Here is a 20634-nt window from a genome sequence, read left to right on the forward strand (position 1 = left end):
ATTATGATTTAATAGTTACAAAATATAAAAATGGCGCATGTAAGTTTTCTGTTCGTTTAAATCTTCATTATTTATTAAATTTTATTTCACAATTAGCTTAAGTGTTTGTTTCCATAAACATGAGCAAATTTTATACGCAACATGTTACAAAATTATATTTATTATTGATATAAAGCATATAGTAATGAAACTTTTACTTAGGCTTGAAAATCTTTATTCTTCTTCTTACTCTCCTTTTACTCTCCTTTTTTCTATTTTCTATTTTATGTAAACTCAGTTCAGTTATACATAAGGAAATATAGGCCACGGAAATAATTTGGCTGGTATGAGTTATGGGAGTAGCATTAGACTGCTTTCAAGTGCATATGCGATGCTAGACCTTGGTGGGATAGCACAACCGTACAGGTTCCTTGTGTAGCGGCGACCCACCCTATGTTTGCAGTACAATCAGCAGGCCAGTTTTCAAGCAACACAACCTCCTCCAAATCAACAAAGTAATTACAAACAAGGAAGTTCACAAAATGCACAACCATTTAAACCACAGCAGCAGCAACAGCAACAACAACCACAAATGCAACAGGTAGCAGCAAGGAATTTGCAACATAGCAAATCTCAGCAACCACAAATGCAACAAGTAGCAGCAAAGAATTTACAGCAAGGGAAACCACAACAACAGCAACAACAATTGCCACAGCAAATTAAACAACCACAACAATCCATTGCCAATTCTTCTCAAAGCCAAGCTCAACCACAGCCTCAATCACAGTCCCAACAACAATCTCAACCACAGCCTCAAACACAATCACAATCACAATTTCAACCTCAAATACAACGGTTGAAACCAATTTTAAAACTACCTCTTCATAATCAGCAACAAAGTGCAATTGCTATGCAAAATAATCCTGTTTCATCTTCTCAACCATTAGTTCCTACTCCAACATCTCCCTTAACAACTAACTCTAATCCTACACCTCCAACAAGTAATAGCACATCTGAAGTAAAGAATGAAAGTCAAGTACCTGAAGATACAGATACTAAAATAGAAGAACAACTTCCAAGATGGAGGCGTAAAGCACCTGGATGTAAGTATTTAAAATAATCATTAAGAAGCAATTTTTATTTCTGTTTTTTTCTAAGTTTATTTAAAACGTTTTTTTTAACTACATTTGAAATAATTTTGAAATTTATATCGCATAAATTATCTAAATATAGAAACATTATATACATAATGATGATAATCCACTGCGCAAATTTGAAGATTGAAACTATTGCTATGTGCTCTAATAGATTACTATTGAGCTATTGCATATTTATAATCATTGTGAATATTGATATACTGATATATATATATATATATGGAAAAAATTAATAAAATATACTCTTGTTTAATAAATTAGAGTAAATAAAAGACTGAAACGACTTCGTTTGAATCAACGTCTACGAAAGACATTGCAACCCAAGAATGCAATTATGGTACTAAATGAAATGAAATCTGGAGTCCAGTTCACATTTCCTGAAACTCAAGGACCTATGCCAAACTCCCTGTATCTCGTTCATGCAGAGGTATTTAGAATAATTTAATGTACACTCACACGCACGCGCGCGCACACACGCACACACGCACACACACACACACACACACACACACACACTTATGCGTGTTTATACATTATAAATACTAAAATCCTAAAATAATTTTTTTTATTAAAAATAGGTTGATGGTAAAGCTTATGTTGGACAAGGATTATCTAAACCACTTGCTCGTCAAAATGCTGCTGAAAATGCATTGAAAGCATTATTACTTGAAAAAATGACGGCAGCATCTATGAAAGCACGTATTGATGCTGAATCAGATGGACAATCAGTCCAATCTATGGATACATCTACTATATCAAAAGAGGAAAATAACGAAGAAGGTGTAACACCAATGGATACTACTGTTGATGAAAGTGATGAAATTGCATGGAGTTCTTTGGCTAGTTTTGCATTATATAAACATTTCCTTGAATGGCATAATCGAGGAACATCAGTTCCAGTTCCAAGACCAGGATTACCGTCACCAGTTAAGGGAATTAAAAGAGAGATTTCTCATGTTCAAAAAACTCCAGTTCAGAAAGAACTTCCAGCTAATGCAACAAGCATACACCCTGTAATGTTATTAAATCAAATGAGACCAGGTTTAACATTTGTAGAACTTAATCGAGTTGGTAATTCACCAAATACAATGTGTACAAGTTGAATTTAGCGCTAGCTAGTTCATGTAGCGTTCATATAGAGGGCGTACACATCAATTTACAGTTACTTACGTCTCCATTTCGTTGCGCAGACTGCAGCAGCTTCAGTATACCGTCTGCAGTGTACTGAGTATAGTCGGCGTACCCGTACTTACGATAAATATAAATATTAATTTATTTAATATAAAAATTGTGAAAATACAATATAAATTTACGTCGTAAGCTGTTTTCTTAAGTGAGAAAACATGGGACGTTGTTCGATGTACACCACGAAAAGTGGGAAATATATGAATCCTACCGATCAAGCACGTAAGTTGATACAATGACTTAAAAATCTTAGATTTAATAATTATTATAACTTATTTATAATTATTGTAACTTATGATAACAAATTTGTTACAGGTAAAGAGGCACGTAAAAAAGAAATAATGAAAAATAAAAAACAAAGGCAGTTAGTACGCGCTGCCGTTCTAAAGGGCAAAGATCCGGCTCAGATTATCGAAGAAATGGAAAAAATAGATCAAATGCCACCACCACTTAATGAGAAAGTACTGAAAGACAAAAGAAAGAAATTAAAGGAGACCTTGGATCGCATCTTGAAAATGCATGTATGTATTAATTATTGATAAGATTAAATCAATGTTAACATATTTTAACATATCGTACAATATTACATATATTTTTTTGTTTCTTTACAGGCAAAGGATGATCAGGAAAAGTGGGCAGAGTTAAAAGAACAATTGATACAATATGAACGTAGAAGAATAGATCTCGTTTCATATTTTGAGGCTGTAAGACTTGCACAACAAGTACAAGTTGATGAAATTCCATTACCATCAGCCGCCAATGACATATCTCGAATGTACTCAGGTTCTTTAACTTCACAAATACCTTTGCCTGATATGCCGCAACCACCAGCGCATATGTATCCGCCCCATCCACATTACATACCACAGCATCATCCGCTTATGAACATACCAATACCACCAAGTATTTTAAAAAAAACAAGTGCATATGCAACATGCCCTTCCATACCTACACTAGCACCTAATGAAGAATCACCCGGTGTCCCACCTTTTCCATCGCCATATCTATCAAGTGATGATGAAGATATGACTAAAGAACAAGTACCAAAATCGAGAACAATTCGATTTGCGGATGACAAAGAAGATAATAAACAAGAGTCAGACGGTAAAGATAAGGACGGTGACAAAGAGAAGGAAAAAGAAAGGGACATAGCTAAAGTGAAACCAACAACTACTCTACAACAGAAAATGTTAGCTATGGCAGGGCAAGATATTGATCAGTTTATGCGTGAAAAGGAAGTTGTTCATAAAAAGCGGGAAACTGAACGAGCTCAAGATTTAAATGCTCGATTGTCACTACTGGAAGCAGAACATGAATCTAATTCCAAGTCTAATAATAAATGTGGTAATAATAAAATGGAAGTGGAAGATCTAGAACCTCCAGGAGCATCAGACCATTCATCAAACCATAATCAACATACATCACATTCTCATTCTCAACATACGCAATCACACACAATGCCACCTATGGGATTGCCGCCGTCTCCTTTAATGTATAGACCTCCACCACCACCACCAGGAATGCCGAGGATGTTGAGACCTGGTCCACCAAGTATGTCAAGAATGCTTCCTCCACAAATGCAAATGCCAAATCTATCAAATATGACAAATATAGGAAGTCCTAAAATGCGGACACAATCTGCGACAGGATCACAACCTAAAACACCTAATGTACTTCCTGCTGCACCACAATTAATTAATCGAAAAGATAAAGACGGTAAAAGTACTACAATTATCGAAGCAAAACCGCAAATGAGGAATTTAATAGCTGATGTTATAAGATTTTTACCTACCTCTCTTCGTGTGAAAAGGGATGATAAAAGGAAACCAAGTATTTTGTCAAGACTTTCAGAAAGGATACCAGAAACGCAACCAATGCGAACTACTCAACCTAGAACAAAAGATGATGCATATATGCAATTTATGCAAGAAATGGAAGGATTACTTTCAAATTGTAATACTGTATATAGTAGAACATTACTTGAAAAGCAAAAAATTAAATGTTAAAGAATACGTTGCGGTTATTATTACTATAATATATTACTGTAATATAGACATATTTTTTAATTTTTAGTCCTTAATATTTATAAATTTCAAGTGCCTTTATTTCTGCGTAAATTTATATGAACTGAATTTGTTCATAAGCGTAGCTAAAAGATTTCGACCAAAAAGATGTTTTATTGAATATTATACTTTCTAGTAATTAATTTTAACAATTAGTAATTAAAAGTTGTTCAAATTTTGCATTCAATATTACAGTATCAACAGTAACTTGTACTTTTTCTACTTAAATTTGTAAAAAATTGTTTTTTACGCAATACATGATGAAAATTTGTACTATTATTTAATTCTAACGAATTAACAGAATAGACAATGATGTTGTAAAAATTTATTTTCATTAAAATTATGAAATCGCGGACTATTATTAAGGCATGCGCTTAATAATCCATATGACAGACTTGTTCTTGCTATTTCCGACAATAGTAAACGTCATTTCCTAGTTTCGAGTCAAGCATGATCATATAAACAAGTCTCGACATTCGTTAGTTTAAAATACCAAATATGTTGGTAAAATAAATTAGGTTTTCGTAATAACTAACTAGTTTCTGCAATCATTTCAAAGCAAGAAAGGTCATCCTCAACTGGATTATTAAGAAAATAATAAATAGCCATACACAAAGCATTCTCTCTTGTTGTTGTGAAAAAGGAAGGATCAGCACCTATATGCAAATTTAGAAATGTAAGAGACCTACGTGTATTATAATATTTTGTAATTATATTATGTATACTGTAATTTTGTGTAATAAATATATATAATTATGTGTAATTTTGTTTTGTGTTATTATTCTACTTTATACATACCTTTCCTTATAAAAGAATATACCATGCAAATCTTTTTGCTAAAAAAATAGTTGACTGTAATTACTTTACATCACATAGAACGTAACTCATGTCACGTAATATAAATGACACAGTATAGAGTGACAGTGGAGTTAATGTAACACCATGTATTATTCCCTTGTGAGAGAATTCGCCTGGCAACCGGCAACAGTGGTTACGGCAACCCTGTTTCCTACTTCTCTGTAACGAGATAGGAAGTCGTTTCTTAGTTTTGTGACTACGTTGTAAAAGTATCTAAATATTATTAGTGTTTCATCAAAATTAATTCTACCCTACGTTCCAGAGTTAAATGTATTGTAAAAAAGTATTTTTATGTCCTGAAACTAATTATATTTGAAGTGATTTAACTTGAACTCAAAACATGTATCCAAGAAATAGACAAAGCCAAGGCTATCCCAATAGTAAGTAGCTTTAAATAATTTTACAGTAAATTTGTAATTGTTTTCTTCGATATTTTAATGTAGTGGATATATTTTTTTGTTCATTATTTATAATAGTTGAAGGTACGTATATGGCTGTAGTAGAAGAAAATCAATACCTATATACCGGTTTATAAAGAATGGCGTTCTACAATGAATATTTTGACATAATTTTACGTTATACTTAGTGAATAATGCTAAAAATGATGTTCTAAAATAATTTTTATAATTTATTTTGATTTTTTTAAATATTCTTATATATGAAAAAGAACTTTTTCGTTTAACGTGTTAATTTGAACTTGAATAATGTAAAAATTGTATACATAGTTAGTCACAAAATTATTAGCACATACAGAAAGTTAACAGGAATACGAAAAATAAAAAGATGATAAAAGTATTCTCAGCACGTTTTATTTAAAAAATATAGTTTTCTAGTCCTTTAGCTAAGAAATCTATGGAAAAAAACAATAAAATTATCATTTGTGGTTATGAAAAAATAATGCGAAACAATTCCAAGAATTAATTAGGATCACAAAATTAGCAACACATGTTGTTAAACTTAATAATTTTTTATAATAATAATTAGAATTTTTATTTTGTGAGATATCCTTTTTGTTTTATCACCTCCCCAAGTTGGATATTAATTGATTGTTATAATGTCTTACACTGAATTTATAAGGCAGTATTTGGGTACTTGAATTGTTTTTCATAGAATGTTACATGTGTGTCATTAATTTTATAACCTGAATAAGTGCAAGGAATTGTTACATTTTGTCTTGTCAAAAACTATATTAATAATTTCATCGCTCTTTATATAATATTCATAGTTCAAAGACTAAATATCACATTTTTTAAATAAAGAGTGCTGAACGTACTTTTATTATCATTTCATTTTTCATATTTCTATAACCTCCTGTATGTGTGAATAATTTTGAGACTCACTGTATTTATTATAAAGCCGCGAATGTGTTTTTCTTGATTTTATTATCATTGATTTCAACAAAAGATACCAATAATTTCATTAATTATGTTTCCAGTGAGAAACCAAAGTAATCCAAATGTACCATATCAAGGTCAAAGCACTGTAAGTTTGCTATTTTAAGAATAATTTTACTGCATAACTTTAATTTAAAAAGTATAAGAGAAGCATATGTATATATATATATTTTGAAAACAATAATTTTCCAAGTAAATGATTCATATAATTACATATGGTATAGTAACATATATAGTATGTAGTATGTAAATAAATGAATAACACATTTTCATTATATCAATCGATAAAATCTGTTTAAGTAATTTAGAAATTTATATATCAGAAGATGCAAAACACACATACACTCAATATTTGCTATCTAAGTATTCCAGATCTTAAAATTCTTTTATTTTTCTATAATTATATTTAATTTGTTTATTGATATAAATTATTTAAATATACTAAAGATGTTAAAAATATGATATATTTAATTTTATACATAATACAGTGAAAAAATGTGATGTAAAGTAATCTAATATCTTAAGTAATTTAAATTAGTATTATTTAGAAATGCATTTTTTGTTTTTACAAAATATAAAATACACATTTGCATTTCTTAAACTTATACATATGTATATACACAAAAAATATTTCCAGTATAAAAATAATATGGAAGTATTTTTTATATTAATCTAGTACAAATACTAAACTACATTAGAGTTTTATGATGTATATAACAATAAAATACATTACATATATAATACAATGATATTCACTAATATCATTTGATGTATATATACTAGAAATTTATGACAAAATGATTCATAAATACAAGAATAAATATCTGTATAACGTTATTGATCATTCTTTTGATACTTAAAATAAATACATTTAGCACTTTTTAATATACTCAATATCTGATAATTCTGTGTGTGTGTGCGTGCGTGCGTGCGTGCGTGTGGGCGTGTGTGTGAAATATTTTGAATTCATCATAATTAGAATGTGTAATTATTGTTTTCAATATTTCCATTTGTTGTTTTCAATATTTCATCCATTTGCATGTACTAATTAGTGGTCCCTACTTTCCCCTCCCCTGCAATGCAGGAACTAGTAGCTATACAACAATACCGAGGAGGTCTATTCAGCCAGGGGCTAGTTCGTCAGTTACCCCCATAGCGTAGCTTGCCATAGGCCATATTTTTAATAACATACTGAACTGATGTTTACATAACATTTTAGGCTAAACTGTTTGTCACTAAACTAAAAATAAACTTGTCCTGATACTACATATGTAGGTTTCTCTGAAATATTATGATTTAATAGTTACAAAATATAAAAATGGCGCATGTAAGTTTTCTGTTCGTTTAAATCTTCATTATTTATTAAATTTTATTTCACAATTAGCTTAAGTGTTTGTTTCCATAAACATGAGCAAATTTTATACGCAACATGTTACAAAATTATATTTATTATTGATATAAAGCATATAGTAATGAAACTTTTACTTAGGCTTGAAAATCTTTATTCTTCTTCTTACTCTCCTTTTACTCTCCTTTTTTCTATTTTCTATTTTATGTAAACTCAGTTCAGTTATACATAAGGAAATATAGGCCACGGAAATAATTTGGCTGGTATGAGTTATGGGAGTAGCATTAGACTGCTTTCAAGTGCATATGCGATGCTAGACCTTGGTGGGATAGCACAACCGTACAGGTTCCTTGTGTAGCGGCGACCCACCCTATGTTTGCAGTACAATCAGCAGGCCAGTTTTCAAGCAACACAACCTCCTCCAAATCAACAAAGTAATTACAAACAAGGAAGTTCACAAAATGCACAACCATTTAAACCACAGCAGCAGCAACAGCAACAACAACCACAAATGCAACAGGTAGCAGCAAGGAATTTGCAACATAGCAAATCTCAGCAACCACAAATGCAACAAGTAGCAGCAAAGAATTTACAGCAAGGGAAACCACAACAACAGCAACAACAATTGCCACAGCAAATTAAACAACCACAACAATCCATTGCCAATTCTTCTCAAAGCCAAGCTCAACCACAGCCTCAATCACAGTCCCAACAACAATCTCAACCACAGCCTCAAACACAATCACAATCACAATTTCAACCTCAAATACAACGGTTGAAACCAATTTTAAAACTACCTCTTCATAATCAGCAACAAAGTGCAATTGCTATGCAAAATAATCCTGTTTCATCTTCTCAACCATTAGTTCCTACTCCAACATCTCCCTTAACAACTAACTCTAATCCTACACCTCCAACAAGTAATAGCACATCTGAAGTAAAGAATGAAAGTCAAGTACCTGAAGATACAGATACTAAAATAGAAGAACAACTTCCAAGATGGAGGCGTAAAGCACCTGGATGTAAGTATTTAAAATAATCATTAAGAAGCAATTTTTATTTCTGTTTTTTTCTAAGTTTATTTAAAACGTTTTTTTTAACTACATTTGAAATAATTTTGAAATTTATATCGCATAAATTATCTAAATATAGAAACATTATATACATAATGATGATAATCCACTGCGCAAATTTGAAGATTGAAACTATTGCTATGTGCTCTAATAGATTACTATTGAGCTATTGCATATTTATAATCATTGTGAATATTGATATACTGATATATATATATATATATGGAAAAAATTAATAAAATATACTCTTGTTTAATAAATTAGAGTAAATAAAAGACTGAAACGACTTCGTTTGAATCAACGTCTACGAAAGACATTGCAACCCAAGAATGCAATTATGGTACTAAATGAAATGAAATCTGGAGTCCAGTTCACATTTCCTGAAACTCAAGGACCTATGCCAAACTCCCTGTATCTCGTTCATGCAGAGGTATTTAGAATAATTTAATGTACACTCACACGCACGCGCGCGCACACACGCACACACGCACACACACACACACACACACACACACACACTTATGCGTGTTTATACATTATAAATACTAAAATCCTAAAATAATTTTTTTTATTAAAAATAGGTTGATGGTAAAGCTTATGTTGGACAAGGATTATCTAAACCACTTGCTCGTCAAAATGCTGCTGAAAATGCATTGAAAGCATTATTACTTGAAAAAATGACGGCAGCATCTATGAAAGCACGTATTGATGCTGAATCAGATGGACAATCAGTCCAATCTATGGATACATCTACTATATCAAAAGAGGAAAATAACGAAGAAGGTGTAACACCAATGGATACTACTGTTGATGAAAGTGATGAAATTGCATGGAGTTCTTTGGCTAGTTTTGCATTATATAAACATTTCCTTGAATGGCATAATCGAGGAACATCAGTTCCAGTTCCAAGACCAGGATTACCGTCACCAGTTAAGGGAATTAAAAGAGAGATTTCTCATGTTCAAAAAACTCCAGTTCAGAAAGAACTTCCAGCTAATGCAACAAGCATACACCCTGTAATGTTATTAAATCAAATGAGACCAGGTTTAACATTTGTAGAACTTAATCGAGTTGGTAATTCACCAAATACAATGTGTACAAGTTGAATTTAGCGCTAGCTAGTTCATGTAGCGTTCATATAGAGGGCGTACACATCAATTTACAGTTACTTACGTCTCCATTTCGTTGCGCAGACTGCAGCAGCTTCAGTATACCGTCTGCAGTGTACTGAGTATAGTCGGCGTACCCGTACTTACGATAAATATAAATATTAATTTATTTAATATAAAAATTGTGAAAATACAATATAAATTTACGTCGTAAGCTGTTTTCTTAAGTGAGAAAACATGGGACGTTGTTCGATGTACACCACGAAAAGTGGGAAATATATGAATCCTACCGATCAAGCACGTAAGTTGATACAATGACTTAAAAATCTTAGATTTAATAATTATTATAACTTATTTATAATTATTGTAACTTATGATAACAAATTTGTTACAGGTAAAGAGGCACGTAAAAAAGAAATAATGAAAAATAAAAAACAAAGGCAGTTAGTACGCGCTGCCGTTCTAAAGGGCAAAGATCCGGCTCAGATTATCGAAGAAATGGAAAAAATAGATCAAATGCCACCACCACTTAATGAGAAAGTACTGAAAGACAAAAGAAAGAAATTAAAGGAGACCTTGGATCGCATCTTGAAAATGCATGTATGTATTAATTATTGATAAGATTAAATCAATGTTAACATATTTTAACATATCGTACAATATTACATATATTTTTTTGTTTCTTTACAGGCAAAGGATGATCAGGAAAAGTGGGCAGAGTTAAAAGAACAATTGATACAATATGAACGTAGAAGAATAGATCTCGTTTCATATTTTGAGGCTGTAAGACTTGCACAACAAGTACAAGTTGATGAAATTCCATTACCATCAGCCGCCAATGACATATCTCGAATGTACTCAGGTTCTTTAACTTCACAAATACCTTTGCCTGATATGCCGCAACCACCAGCGCATATGTATCCGCCCCATCCACATTACATACCACAGCATCATCCGCTTATGAACATACCAATACCACCAAGTATTTTAAAAAAAACAAGTGCATATGCAACATGCCCTTCCATACCTACACTAGCACCTAATGAAGAATCACCCGGTGTCCCACCTTTTCCATCGCCATATCTATCAAGTGATGATGAAGATATGACTAAAGAACAAGTACCAAAATCGAGAACAATTCGATTTGCGGATGACAAAGAAGATAATAAACAAGAGTCAGACGGTAAAGATAAGGACGGTGACAAAGAGAAGGAAAAAGAAAGGGACATAGCTAAAGTGAAACCAACAACTACTCTACAACAGAAAATGTTAGCTATGGCAGGGCAAGATATTGATCAGTTTATGCGTGAAAAGGAAGTTGTTCATAAAAAGCGGGAAACTGAACGAGCTCAAGATTTAAATGCTCGATTGTCACTACTGGAAGCAGAACATGAATCTAATTCCAAGTCTAATAATAAATGTGGTAATAATAAAATGGAAGTGGAAGATCTAGAACCTCCAGGAGCATCAGACCATTCATCAAACCATAATCAACATACATCACATTCTCATTCTCAACATACGCAATCACACACAATGCCACCTATGGGATTGCCGCCGTCTCCTTTAATGTATAGACCTCCACCACCACCACCAGGAATGCCGAGGATGTTGAGACCTGGTCCACCAAGTATGTCAAGAATGCTTCCTCCACAAATGCAAATGCCAAATCTATCAAATATGACAAATATAGGAAGTCCTAAAATGCGGACACAATCTGCGACAGGATCACAACCTAAAACACCTAATGTACTTCCTGCTGCACCACAATTAATTAATCGAAAAGATAAAGACGGTAAAAGTACTACAATTATCGAAGCAAAACCGCAAATGAGGAATTTAATAGCTGATGTTATAAGATTTTTACCTACCTCTCTTCGTGTGAGAAGGGATGATAAAAGGAAACCAAGTATTTTGTCAAGACTTTCAGAAAGGATACCAGAAACGCAACCAATGCGAACTACTCAACCTAGAACAAAAGATGATGCATATATGCAATTTATGCAAGAAATGGAAGGATTACTTTCAAATTGTAATACTGTATATAGTAGAACATTACTTGAAAAGCAAAAAATTAAATGTTAAAGAATACGTTGCGGTTATTATTACTATAATATATTACTGTAATATAGACATATTTTTTAATTTTTAGTCCTTAATATTTATAAATTTCAAGTGCCTTTATTTCTGCGTAAATTTATATGAACTGAATTTGTTCATAAGCGTAGCTAAAAGATTTCGACCAAAAAGATGTTTTATTGAATATTATACTTTCTAGTAATTAATTTTAACAATTAGTAATTAAAAGTTGTTCAAATTTTGCATTCAATATTACAGTATCAACAGTAACTTGTACTTTTTCTACTTAAATTTGTAAAAAATTGTTTTTTACGCAATACATGATGAAAATTTGTACTATTATTTAATTCTAACGAATTAACAGAATAGACAATGATGTTGTAAAAATTTATTTTCATTAAAATTATGAAATCGCGGACTATTATTAAGGCATGCGCTTAATAATCCATATGACAGACTTGTTCTTGCTATTTCCGACAATAGTAAACGTCATTTCCTAGTTTCGAGTCAAGCATGATCATATAAACAAGTCTCGACATTCGTTAGTTTAAAATACCAAATATGTTGGTAAAATAAATTAGGTTTTCGTAATAACTAACTAGTTTCTGCAATCATTTCAAAGCAAGAAAGGTCATCCTCAACTGGATTATTAAGAAAATAATAAATAGCCATACACAAAGCATTCTCTCTTGTTGTTGTGAAAAAGGAAGGATCAGCACCTATATGCAAATTTAGAAATGTAAGAGACCTACGTGTATTATAATATTTTGTAATTATATTATGTATACTGTAATTTTGTGTAATAAATATATATAATTATGTGTAATTTTGTTTTGTGTTATTATTCTACTTTATACATACCTTTCCTTATAAAAGAATATACCATGCAAATCTTTTTGCTAAAAAGATAGTTGACTGTAATTACTTTACATCACATAGAACGTAACTCATGTCACGTAATATAAATGACACAGTATAGAGTGACAGTGGAGTTAATGTAACACCATGTATTATTCCCTTGTGAGAGAATTCGCCTGGCAACCGGCAACAGTGGTTACGGCAACCCTGTTTCCTACTTCTCTGTAACGAGATAGGAAGTCGTTTCTTAGTTTTGTGACTACGTTGTAAAAGTATCTAAATATTATTAGTGTTTCATCAAAATTAATTCTACCCTACGTTCCAGAGTTAAATGTATTGTAAAAAAGTATTTTTATGTCCTGAAACTAATTATATTTGAAGTGATTTAACTTGAACTCAAAACATGTATCCAAGAAATAGACAAAGCCAAGGCTATCCCAATAGTAAGTAGCTTTAAATAATTTTACAGTAAATTTGTAATTGTTTTCTTCGATATTTTAATGTAGTGGATATATTTTTTTGTTCATTATTTATAATAGTTGAAGGTACGTATATGGCTGTAGTAGAAGAAAATCAATACCTATATACCGGTTTATAAAGAATGGCGTTCTACAATGAATATTTTGACATAATTTTACGTTATACTTAGTGAATAATGCTAAAAATGATGTTCTAAAATAATTTTTATAATTTATTTTGATTTTTTTAAATATTCTTATATATGAAAAAGAACTTTTTCGTTTAACGTGTTAATTTGAACTTGAATAATGTAAAAATTGTATACATAGTTAGTCACAAAATTATTAGCACATACAGAAAGTTAACAGGAATACGAAAAATAAAAAGATGATAAAAGTATTCTCAGCACGTTTTATTTAAAAAATATAGTTTTCTAGTCCTTTAGCTAAGAAATCTATGGAAAAAAACAATAAAATTATCATTTGTGGTTATGAAAAAATAATGCGAAACAATTCCAAGAATTAATTAGGATCACAAAATTAGCAACACATGTTGTTAAACTTAATAATTTTTTATAATAATAATTAGAATTTTTATTTTGTGAGATATCCTTTTTGTTTTATCACCTCCCCAAGTTGGATATTAATTGATTGTTATAATGTCTTACACTGAATTTATAAGGCAGTATTTGGGTACTTGAATTGTTTTTCATAGAATGTTACATGTGTGTCATTAATTTTATAACCTGAATAAGTGCAAGGAATTGTTACATTTTGTCTTGTCAAAAACTATATTAATAATTTCATCGCTCTTTATATAATATTCATAGTTCAAAGACTAAATATCACATTTTTTAAATAAAGAGTGCTGAACGTACTTTTATTATCATTTCATTTTTCATATTTCTATAACCTCCTGTATGTGTGAATAATTTTGAGACTCACTGTATTTATTATAAAGCCGCGAATGTGTTTTTCTTGATTTTATTATCATTGATTTCAACAAAAGATACCAATAATTTCATTAATTATGTTTCCAGTGAGAAACCAAAGTAATCCAAATGTACCATATCAAGGTCAAAGCACTGTAAGTTTGCTATTTTAAGAATAATTTTACTGCATAACTTTAATTTAAAAAGTATAAGAGAAGCATATGTATATATATATATTTTGAAAACAATAATTTTCCAAGTAAATGATTCATATAATTACATATGGTATAGTAACATATATAGTATGTAGTATGTAAATAAATGAATAACACATTTTCATTATATCAATCGATAAAATCTGTTTAAGTAATTTAGAAATTTATATATCAGAAGATGCAAAACACACATACACTCAATATTTGCTATCTAAGTATTCCAGATCTTAAAATTCTTTTATTTTTCTATAATTATATTTAATTTGTTTATTGATATAAATTATTTAAATATACTAAAGATGTTAAAAATATGATATATTTAATTTTATACATAATACAGTGAAAAAATGTGATGTAAAGTAATCTAATATCTTAAGTAATTTAAATTAGTATTATTTAGAAATGCATTTTTTGTTTTTACAAAATATAAAATACACATTTGCATTTCTTAAACTTATACATATGTATATACACAAAAAATATTTCCAGTATAAAAATAATATGGAAGTATTTTTTATATTAATCTAGTACAAATACTAAACTACATTAGAGTTTTATGATGTATATAACAATAAAATACATTACATATATAATACAATGATATTCACTAATATCATTTGATGTATATATACTAGAAATTTATGACAAAATGATTCATAAATACAAGAATAAATATCTGTATAACGTTATTGATCATTCTTTTGATACTTAAAATAAATACATTTAGCACTTTTTAATATACTCAATATCTGATAATTCTGTGTGTGTGTGCGTGCGTGCGTGCGTGCGTGTGGGCGTGTGTGTGAAATATTTTGAATTCATCATAATTAGAATGTGTAATTATTGTTTTCAATATTTCCATTTGTTGTTTTCAATATTTCATCCATTTGCATGTACTAATTAGTGGTCCCTACTTTCCCCTCCCCTGCAATGCAGGAACTAGTAGCTATACAACAATACCGAGGAGGTCTATTCAGCCAGGGGCTAGTTCGTCAGTTACCCCCATAGCGTAGCTTGCCATAGGCCATATTTTTAATAACATACTGAACTGATGTTTACATAACATTTTAGGCTAAACTGTTTGTCACTAAACTAAAAATAAACTTGTCCTGATACTACATATGTAGGTTTCTCTGAAATATTATGATTTAATAGTTACAAAATATAAAAATGGCGCATGTAAGTTTTCTGTTCGTTTAAATCTTCATTATTTATTAAATTTTATTTCACAATTAGCTTAAGTGTTTGTTTCCATAAACATGAGCAAATTTTATACGCAACATGTTACAAAATTATATTTATTATTGATATAAAGCATATAGTAATGAAACTTTTACTTAGGCTTGAAAATCTTTATTCTTCTTCTTACTCTCCTTTTACTCTCCTTTTTTCTATTTTCTATTTTATGTAAACTCAGTTCAGTTATACATAAGGAAATATAGGCCACGGAAATAATTTGGCTGGTATGAGTTATGGGAGTAGCATTAGACTGCTTTCAAGTGCATATGCGATGCTAGACCTTGGTGGGATAGCACAACCGTACAGGTTCCTTGTGTAGCGGCGACCCACCCTATGTTTGCAGTACAATCAGCAGGCCAGTTTTCAAGCAACACAACCTCCTCAAAATCAACAAAGTAATTACAAACAAGGAAGTTCACAAAATGCACAACCATTTAAACCACAGCAGCAGCAACAGCAACAACAACCACAAATGCAACAGGTAGCAGCAAGGAATTTGCAACATAGCAAATCTCAGCAACCACAAATGCAACAAGTAGCAGCAAAGAATTTACAGCAAGGGAAACCACAACAACAGCAACAACAATTGCCACAGCAAATTAAACAACCACAACAATCCATTGCCAATTCTTCTCAAAGCCAAGCTCAACCACAGCCTCAATCACAGTCCCAACAACAATCTCAACCACAGCCTCAAACACAATCACAATCACAATTTCAACCTCAAATACAACGGTTGAAACCAATTTTAAAACTACCTCTTCATAATCAGCAACAAAGTGCAATTGCTATGCAAAATAATCCTGTTTCATCTTCTCAACCATTAGTTCCTACTCCAACATCTCCCTTAACAACTAACTCTAATCCTACACCTCCAACAAGTAATAGCACATCTGAAGTAAAGAATGAAAGTCAAGTACCTGAAGATACAGATACTAAAATAGAAGAACAACTTCCAAGATGGAGGCGTAAAGCACCTGGATGTAAGTATTTAAAATAATCATTAAGAAGCAATTTTTATTTCTGTTTTTTTCTAAGTTTATTTAAAACGTTTTTTTTAACTACATTTGAAATAATTTTGAAATTTATATCGCATAAATTATCTAAATATAGAAACATTATATACATAATGATGATAATCCACTGCGCAAATTTGAAGATTGAAACTATTGCTATGTGCTCTAATAGATTACTATTGAGCTATTGCATATTTATAATCATTGTGAATATTGATATACTGATATATATATATATATATGGAAAAAATTAATAAAATATACTCTTGTTTAATAAATTAGAGTAAATAAAAGACTGAAACGACTTCGTTTGAATCAACGTCTACGAAAGACATTGCAACCCAAGAATGCAATTATGGTACTAAATGAAATGAAATCTGGAGTCCAGTTCACATTTCCTGAAACTCAAGGACCTATGCCAAACTCCCTGTATCTCGTTCATGCAGAGGTATTTAGAATAATTTAATGTACACTCACACGCACGCGCGCGCACACACGCACACACGCACACACACACACACACACACACACACACACTTATGCGTGTTTATACATTATAAATACTAAAATCCTAAAATAATTTTTTTTATTAAAAATAGGTTGATGGTAAAGCTTATGTTGGACAAGGATTATCTAAACCACTTGCTCGTCAAAATGCTGCTGAAAATGCATTGAAAGCATTATTACTTGAAAAAATGACGGCAGCATCTATGAAAGCACGTATTGATGCTGAATCAGATGGACAATCAGTCCAATCTATGGATACATCTACTATATCAAAAGAGGAAAATAACGAAGAAGGTGTAACACCAATGGATACTACTGTTGATGAAAGTGATGAAATTGCATGGAGTTCTTTGGCTAGTTTTGCATTATATAAACATTTCCTTGAATGGCATAATCGAGGAACATCAGTTCCAGTTCCAAGACCAGGATTACCGTCACCAGTTAAGGGAATTAAAAGAGAGATTTCTCATGTTCAAAAAACTCCAGTTCAGAAAGAACTTCCAGCTAATGCAACAAGCATACACCCTGTAATGTTATTAAATCAAATGAGACCAGGTTTAACATTTGTAGAACTTAATCGAGTTGGTAATTCACCAAATACAATGTGTACAAGTTGAATTTAGCGCTAGCTAGTTCATGTAGCGTTCATATAGAGGGCGTACACATCAATTTACAGTTACTTACGTCTCCATTTCGTTGCGCAGACTGCAGCAGCTTCAGTATACCGTCTGCAGTGTACTGAGTATAGTCGGCGTACCCGTACTTACGATAAATATAAATATTAATTTATTTAATATAAAAATTGTGAAAATACAATATAAATTTACGTCGTAAGCTGTTTTCTTAAGTGAGAAAACATGGGACGTTGTTCGATGTACACCACGAAAAGTGGGAAATATATGAATCCTACCGATCAAGCACGTAAGTTGATACAATGACTTAAAAATCTTAGATTTAATAATTATTATAACTTATTTATAATTATTGTAACTTATGATAACAAATTTGTTACAGGTAAAGAGGCACGTAAAAAAGAAATAATGAAAAATAAAAAACAAAGGCAGTTAGTACGCGCTGCCGTTCTAAAGGGCAAAGATCCGGCTCAGATTATCGAAGAAATGGAAAAAATAGATCAAATGCCACCACCACTTAATGAGAAAGTACTGAAAGACAAAAGAAAGAAATTAAAGGAGACCTTGGATCGCATCTTGAAAATGCATGTATGTATTAATTATTGATAAGATTAAATCAATGTTAACATATTTTAACATATCGTACAATATTACATATATTTTTTTGTTTCTTTACAGGCAAAGGATGATCAGGAAAAGTGGGCAGAGTTAAAAGAACAATTGATACAATATGAACGTAGAAGAATAGATCTCGTTTCATATTTTGAGGCTGTAAGACTTGCACAACAAGTACAAGTTGATGAAATTCCATTACCATCAGCCGCCAATGACATATCTCGAATGTACTCAGGTTCTTTAACTTCACAAATACCTTTGCCTGATATGCCGCAACCACCAGCGCATATGTATCCGCCCCATCCACATTACATACCACAGCATCATCCGCTTATGAACATACCAATACCACCAAGTATTTTAAAAAAAACAAGTGCATATGCAACATGCCCTTCCATACCTACACTAGCACCTAATGAAGAATCACCCGGTGTCCCACCTTTTCCATCGCCATATCTATCAAGTGATGATGAAGATATGACTAAAGAACAAGTACCAAAATCGAGAACAATTCGATTTGCGGATGACAAAGAAGATAATAAACAAGAGTCAGACGGTAAAGATAAGGACGGTGACAAAGAGAAGGAAAAAGAAAGGGACATAGCTAAAGTGAAACCAACAACTACTCTACAACAGAAAATGTTAGCTATGGCAGGGCAAGATATTGATCAGTTTATGCGTGAAAAGGAAGTTGTTCATAAAAAGCGGGAAACTGAACGAGCTCAAGATTTAAATGCTCGATTGTCACTACTGGAAGCAGAACATGAATCTAATTCCAAGTCTAATAATAAATGTGGTAATAATAAAATGGAAGTGGAAGATCTAGAACCTCCAGGAGCATCAGACCATTCATCAAACCATAATCAACATACATCACATTCTCATTCTCAACATACGCAATCACACACAATGCCACCTATGGGATTGCCGCCGTCTCCTTTAATGTATAGACCTCCACCACCACCACCAGGAATGCCGAGGATGTTGAGACCTGGTCCACCAAGTATGTCAAGAATGCTTCCTCCACAAATGCAAATGCCAAATCTATCAAATATGACAAATATAGGAAGTCCTAAAATGCGGACACAATCTGCGACAGGATCACAACCTAAAACACCTAATGTACTTCCTGCTGCACCACAATTAATTAATCGAAAAGATAAAGACGGTAAAAGTACTACAATTATCGAAGCAAAACCGCAAATGAGGAATTTAATAGCTGATGTTATAAGATTTTTACCTACCTCTCTTCGTGTGAGAAGGGATGATAAAAGGAAACCAAGTATTTTGTCAAGACTTTCAGAAAGGATACCAGAAACGCAACCAATGCGAACTACTCAACCTAGAACAAAAGATGATGCATATATGCAATTTATGCAAGAAATGGAAGGATTACTTTCAAATTGTAATACTGTATATAGTAGAACATTACTTGAAAAGCAAAAAATTAAATGTTAAAGAATACGTTGCGGTTATTATTACTATAATATATTACTGTAATATAGACATATTTTTTAATTTTTAGTCCTTAATATTTATAAATTTCAAGTGCCTTTATTTCTGCGTAAATTTATATGAACTGAATTTGTTCATAAGCGTAGCTAAAAGATTTCGACCAAAAAGATGTTTTATTGAATATTATACTTTCTAGTAATTAATTTTAACAATTAGTAATTAAAAGTTGTTCAAATTTTGCATTCAATATTACAGTATCAACAGTAACTTGTACTTTTTCTACTTAAATTTGTAAAAAATTGTTTTTTACGCAATACATGATGAAAATTTGTACTATTATTTAATTCTAACGAATTAACAGAATAGACAATGATGTTGTAAAAATTTATTTTCATTAAAATTATGAAATCGCGGACTATTATTAAGGCATGCGCTTAATAATCCATATGACAGACTTGTTCT

The 20634-nt window shown here is 31.4% G+C and overlaps 6 protein-coding genes and 1 long non-coding RNA gene across 7 annotated transcripts; all 7 read left to right on the forward strand.

Moving 5' to 3' along the window:
• Nucleotides 1-30: 30 nt before the first annotated feature.
• On the forward strand, nt 31-2239 carry LOC138183315 (uncharacterized). Its single transcript, XM_069120034.1, has 4 exons — nt 31-39; nt 443-1086; nt 1398-1563; nt 1715-2239. The coding sequence occupies exons 1-4, from the start codon at nt 31-33 to the stop codon at nt 2237-2239; spliced, it is 1344 nt and encodes a 447-aa protein (XP_068976135.1).
• A 240-nt stretch (nt 2240-2479) lies between these two features.
• On the forward strand, nt 2480-4327 carry LOC138183320 (WW domain-binding protein 11-like). Its single transcript, XM_069120047.1, has 3 exons — nt 2480-2543; nt 2637-2842; nt 2933-4327. The coding sequence occupies exons 1-3, from the start codon at nt 2480-2482 to the stop codon at nt 4325-4327; spliced, it is 1665 nt and encodes a 554-aa protein (XP_068976148.1).
• A 909-nt stretch (nt 4328-5236) lies between these two features.
• On the forward strand, nt 5237-7868 carry LOC138180773 (uncharacterized). Its single transcript, XR_011173369.1, has 3 exons — nt 5237-5622; nt 6678-6724; nt 7721-7868. It is a non-coding gene; the product is annotated as an uncharacterized LOC138180773 (long non-coding RNA).
• An 86-nt stretch (nt 7869-7954) lies between these two features.
• Nucleotides 7955-10163, forward strand: LOC138183326 (uncharacterized). The gene is made up of 4 exons (XM_069120058.1): nt 7955-7963; nt 8367-9010; nt 9322-9487; nt 9639-10163. Exons 1-4 carry the CDS (start codon nt 7955-7957, stop codon nt 10161-10163), a joined length of 1344 nt encoding a protein of 447 aa, XP_068976159.1.
• A 240-nt stretch (nt 10164-10403) lies between these two features.
• On the forward strand, nt 10404-12251 carry LOC138183340 (WW domain-binding protein 11-like). The gene is made up of 3 exons (XM_069120084.1): nt 10404-10467; nt 10561-10766; nt 10857-12251. The coding sequence occupies exons 1-3, from the start codon at nt 10404-10406 to the stop codon at nt 12249-12251; spliced, it is 1665 nt and encodes a 554-aa protein (XP_068976185.1).
• A 995-nt stretch (nt 12252-13246) lies between these two features.
• Nucleotides 13247-18087, forward strand: LOC138183342 (uncharacterized). Its single transcript, XM_069120100.1, has 5 exons — nt 13247-13546; nt 14602-14648; nt 16393-16934; nt 17246-17411; nt 17563-18087. Exons 1-5 carry the CDS (start codon nt 13507-13509, stop codon nt 18085-18087), a joined length of 1320 nt encoding a protein of 439 aa, XP_068976201.1. The 5' UTR covers nt 13247-13506.
• Nucleotides 18088-18327: 240 nt separating this feature from the next.
• LOC138183344 (WW domain-binding protein 11-like) lies at nt 18328-20175 on the forward strand. Its single transcript, XM_069120115.1, has 3 exons — nt 18328-18391; nt 18485-18690; nt 18781-20175. Exons 1-3 carry the CDS (start codon nt 18328-18330, stop codon nt 20173-20175), a joined length of 1665 nt encoding a protein of 554 aa, XP_068976216.1.
• Nucleotides 20176-20634: the final 459 nt, after the last annotated feature.

Source organism: Bombus flavifrons, chromosome 1 (genome assembly GCF_040668555.2).
Source record: "Bombus flavifrons isolate JBK064 chromosome 1, iyBomFlav1_principal, whole genome shotgun sequence".
In the NCBI taxonomy this organism is placed as follows: domain Eukaryota; kingdom Metazoa; phylum Arthropoda; class Insecta; order Hymenoptera; family Apidae; genus Bombus; species Bombus flavifrons.

Excerpts from the sequence above, each read along its gene's own strand:
- LOC138183315 (XM_069120034.1), top strand. Across the intron at positions 1,087-1,397 it reads CGTAAAGCACCTGGATGTAA|AGTAAATAAAAGACTGAAAC; the intron begins GTATTTAAAATA and ends TTAATAAATTAG. Across the intron at positions 1,564-1,714 it reads TGTATCTCGTTCATGCAGAG|GTTGATGGTAAAGCTTATGT; the intron begins GTATTTAGAATA and ends TATTAAAAATAG.
- LOC138183320 (XM_069120047.1), top strand. The coding sequence starts at position 2,480 with ATGGGACGTTGTTCGATGTACACCACGAAAAGTGGGAAATATATGAAT. Across the intron at positions 2,544-2,636 it reads GAATCCTACCGATCAAGCAC|GTAAAGAGGCACGTAAAAAA; the intron begins GTAAGTTGATAC and ends AATTTGTTACAG. Across the intron at positions 2,843-2,932 it reads ATCGCATCTTGAAAATGCAT|GCAAAGGATGATCAGGAAAA; the intron begins GTATGTATTAAT and ends GTTTCTTTACAG.
- LOC138183326 (XM_069120058.1), top strand. Across the intron at positions 9,011-9,321 it reads CGTAAAGCACCTGGATGTAA|AGTAAATAAAAGACTGAAAC; the intron begins GTATTTAAAATA and ends TTAATAAATTAG. Across the intron at positions 9,488-9,638 it reads TGTATCTCGTTCATGCAGAG|GTTGATGGTAAAGCTTATGT; the intron begins GTATTTAGAATA and ends TATTAAAAATAG.
- LOC138183340 (XM_069120084.1), top strand. The coding sequence starts at position 10,404 with ATGGGACGTTGTTCGATGTACACCACGAAAAGTGGGAAATATATGAAT. Across the intron at positions 10,468-10,560 it reads GAATCCTACCGATCAAGCAC|GTAAAGAGGCACGTAAAAAA; the intron begins GTAAGTTGATAC and ends AATTTGTTACAG. Across the intron at positions 10,767-10,856 it reads ATCGCATCTTGAAAATGCAT|GCAAAGGATGATCAGGAAAA; the intron begins GTATGTATTAAT and ends GTTTCTTTACAG.
- LOC138183342 (XM_069120100.1), top strand. The coding sequence starts at position 13,507 with ATGTATCCAAGAAATAGACAAAGCCAAGGCTATCCCAATA. Across the intron at positions 13,547-14,601 it reads AAGCCAAGGCTATCCCAATA|TGAGAAACCAAAGTAATCCA; the intron begins GTAAGTAGCTTT and ends TTATGTTTCCAG. Across the intron at positions 14,649-16,392 it reads CATATCAAGGTCAAAGCACT|CAGCAGCAACAGCAACAACA; the intron begins GTAAGTTTGCTA and ends TTTAAACCACAG.
- LOC138183344 (XM_069120115.1), top strand. The coding sequence starts at position 18,328 with ATGGGACGTTGTTCGATGTACACCACGAAAAGTGGGAAATATATGAAT. Across the intron at positions 18,392-18,484 it reads GAATCCTACCGATCAAGCAC|GTAAAGAGGCACGTAAAAAA; the intron begins GTAAGTTGATAC and ends AATTTGTTACAG. Across the intron at positions 18,691-18,780 it reads ATCGCATCTTGAAAATGCAT|GCAAAGGATGATCAGGAAAA; the intron begins GTATGTATTAAT and ends GTTTCTTTACAG.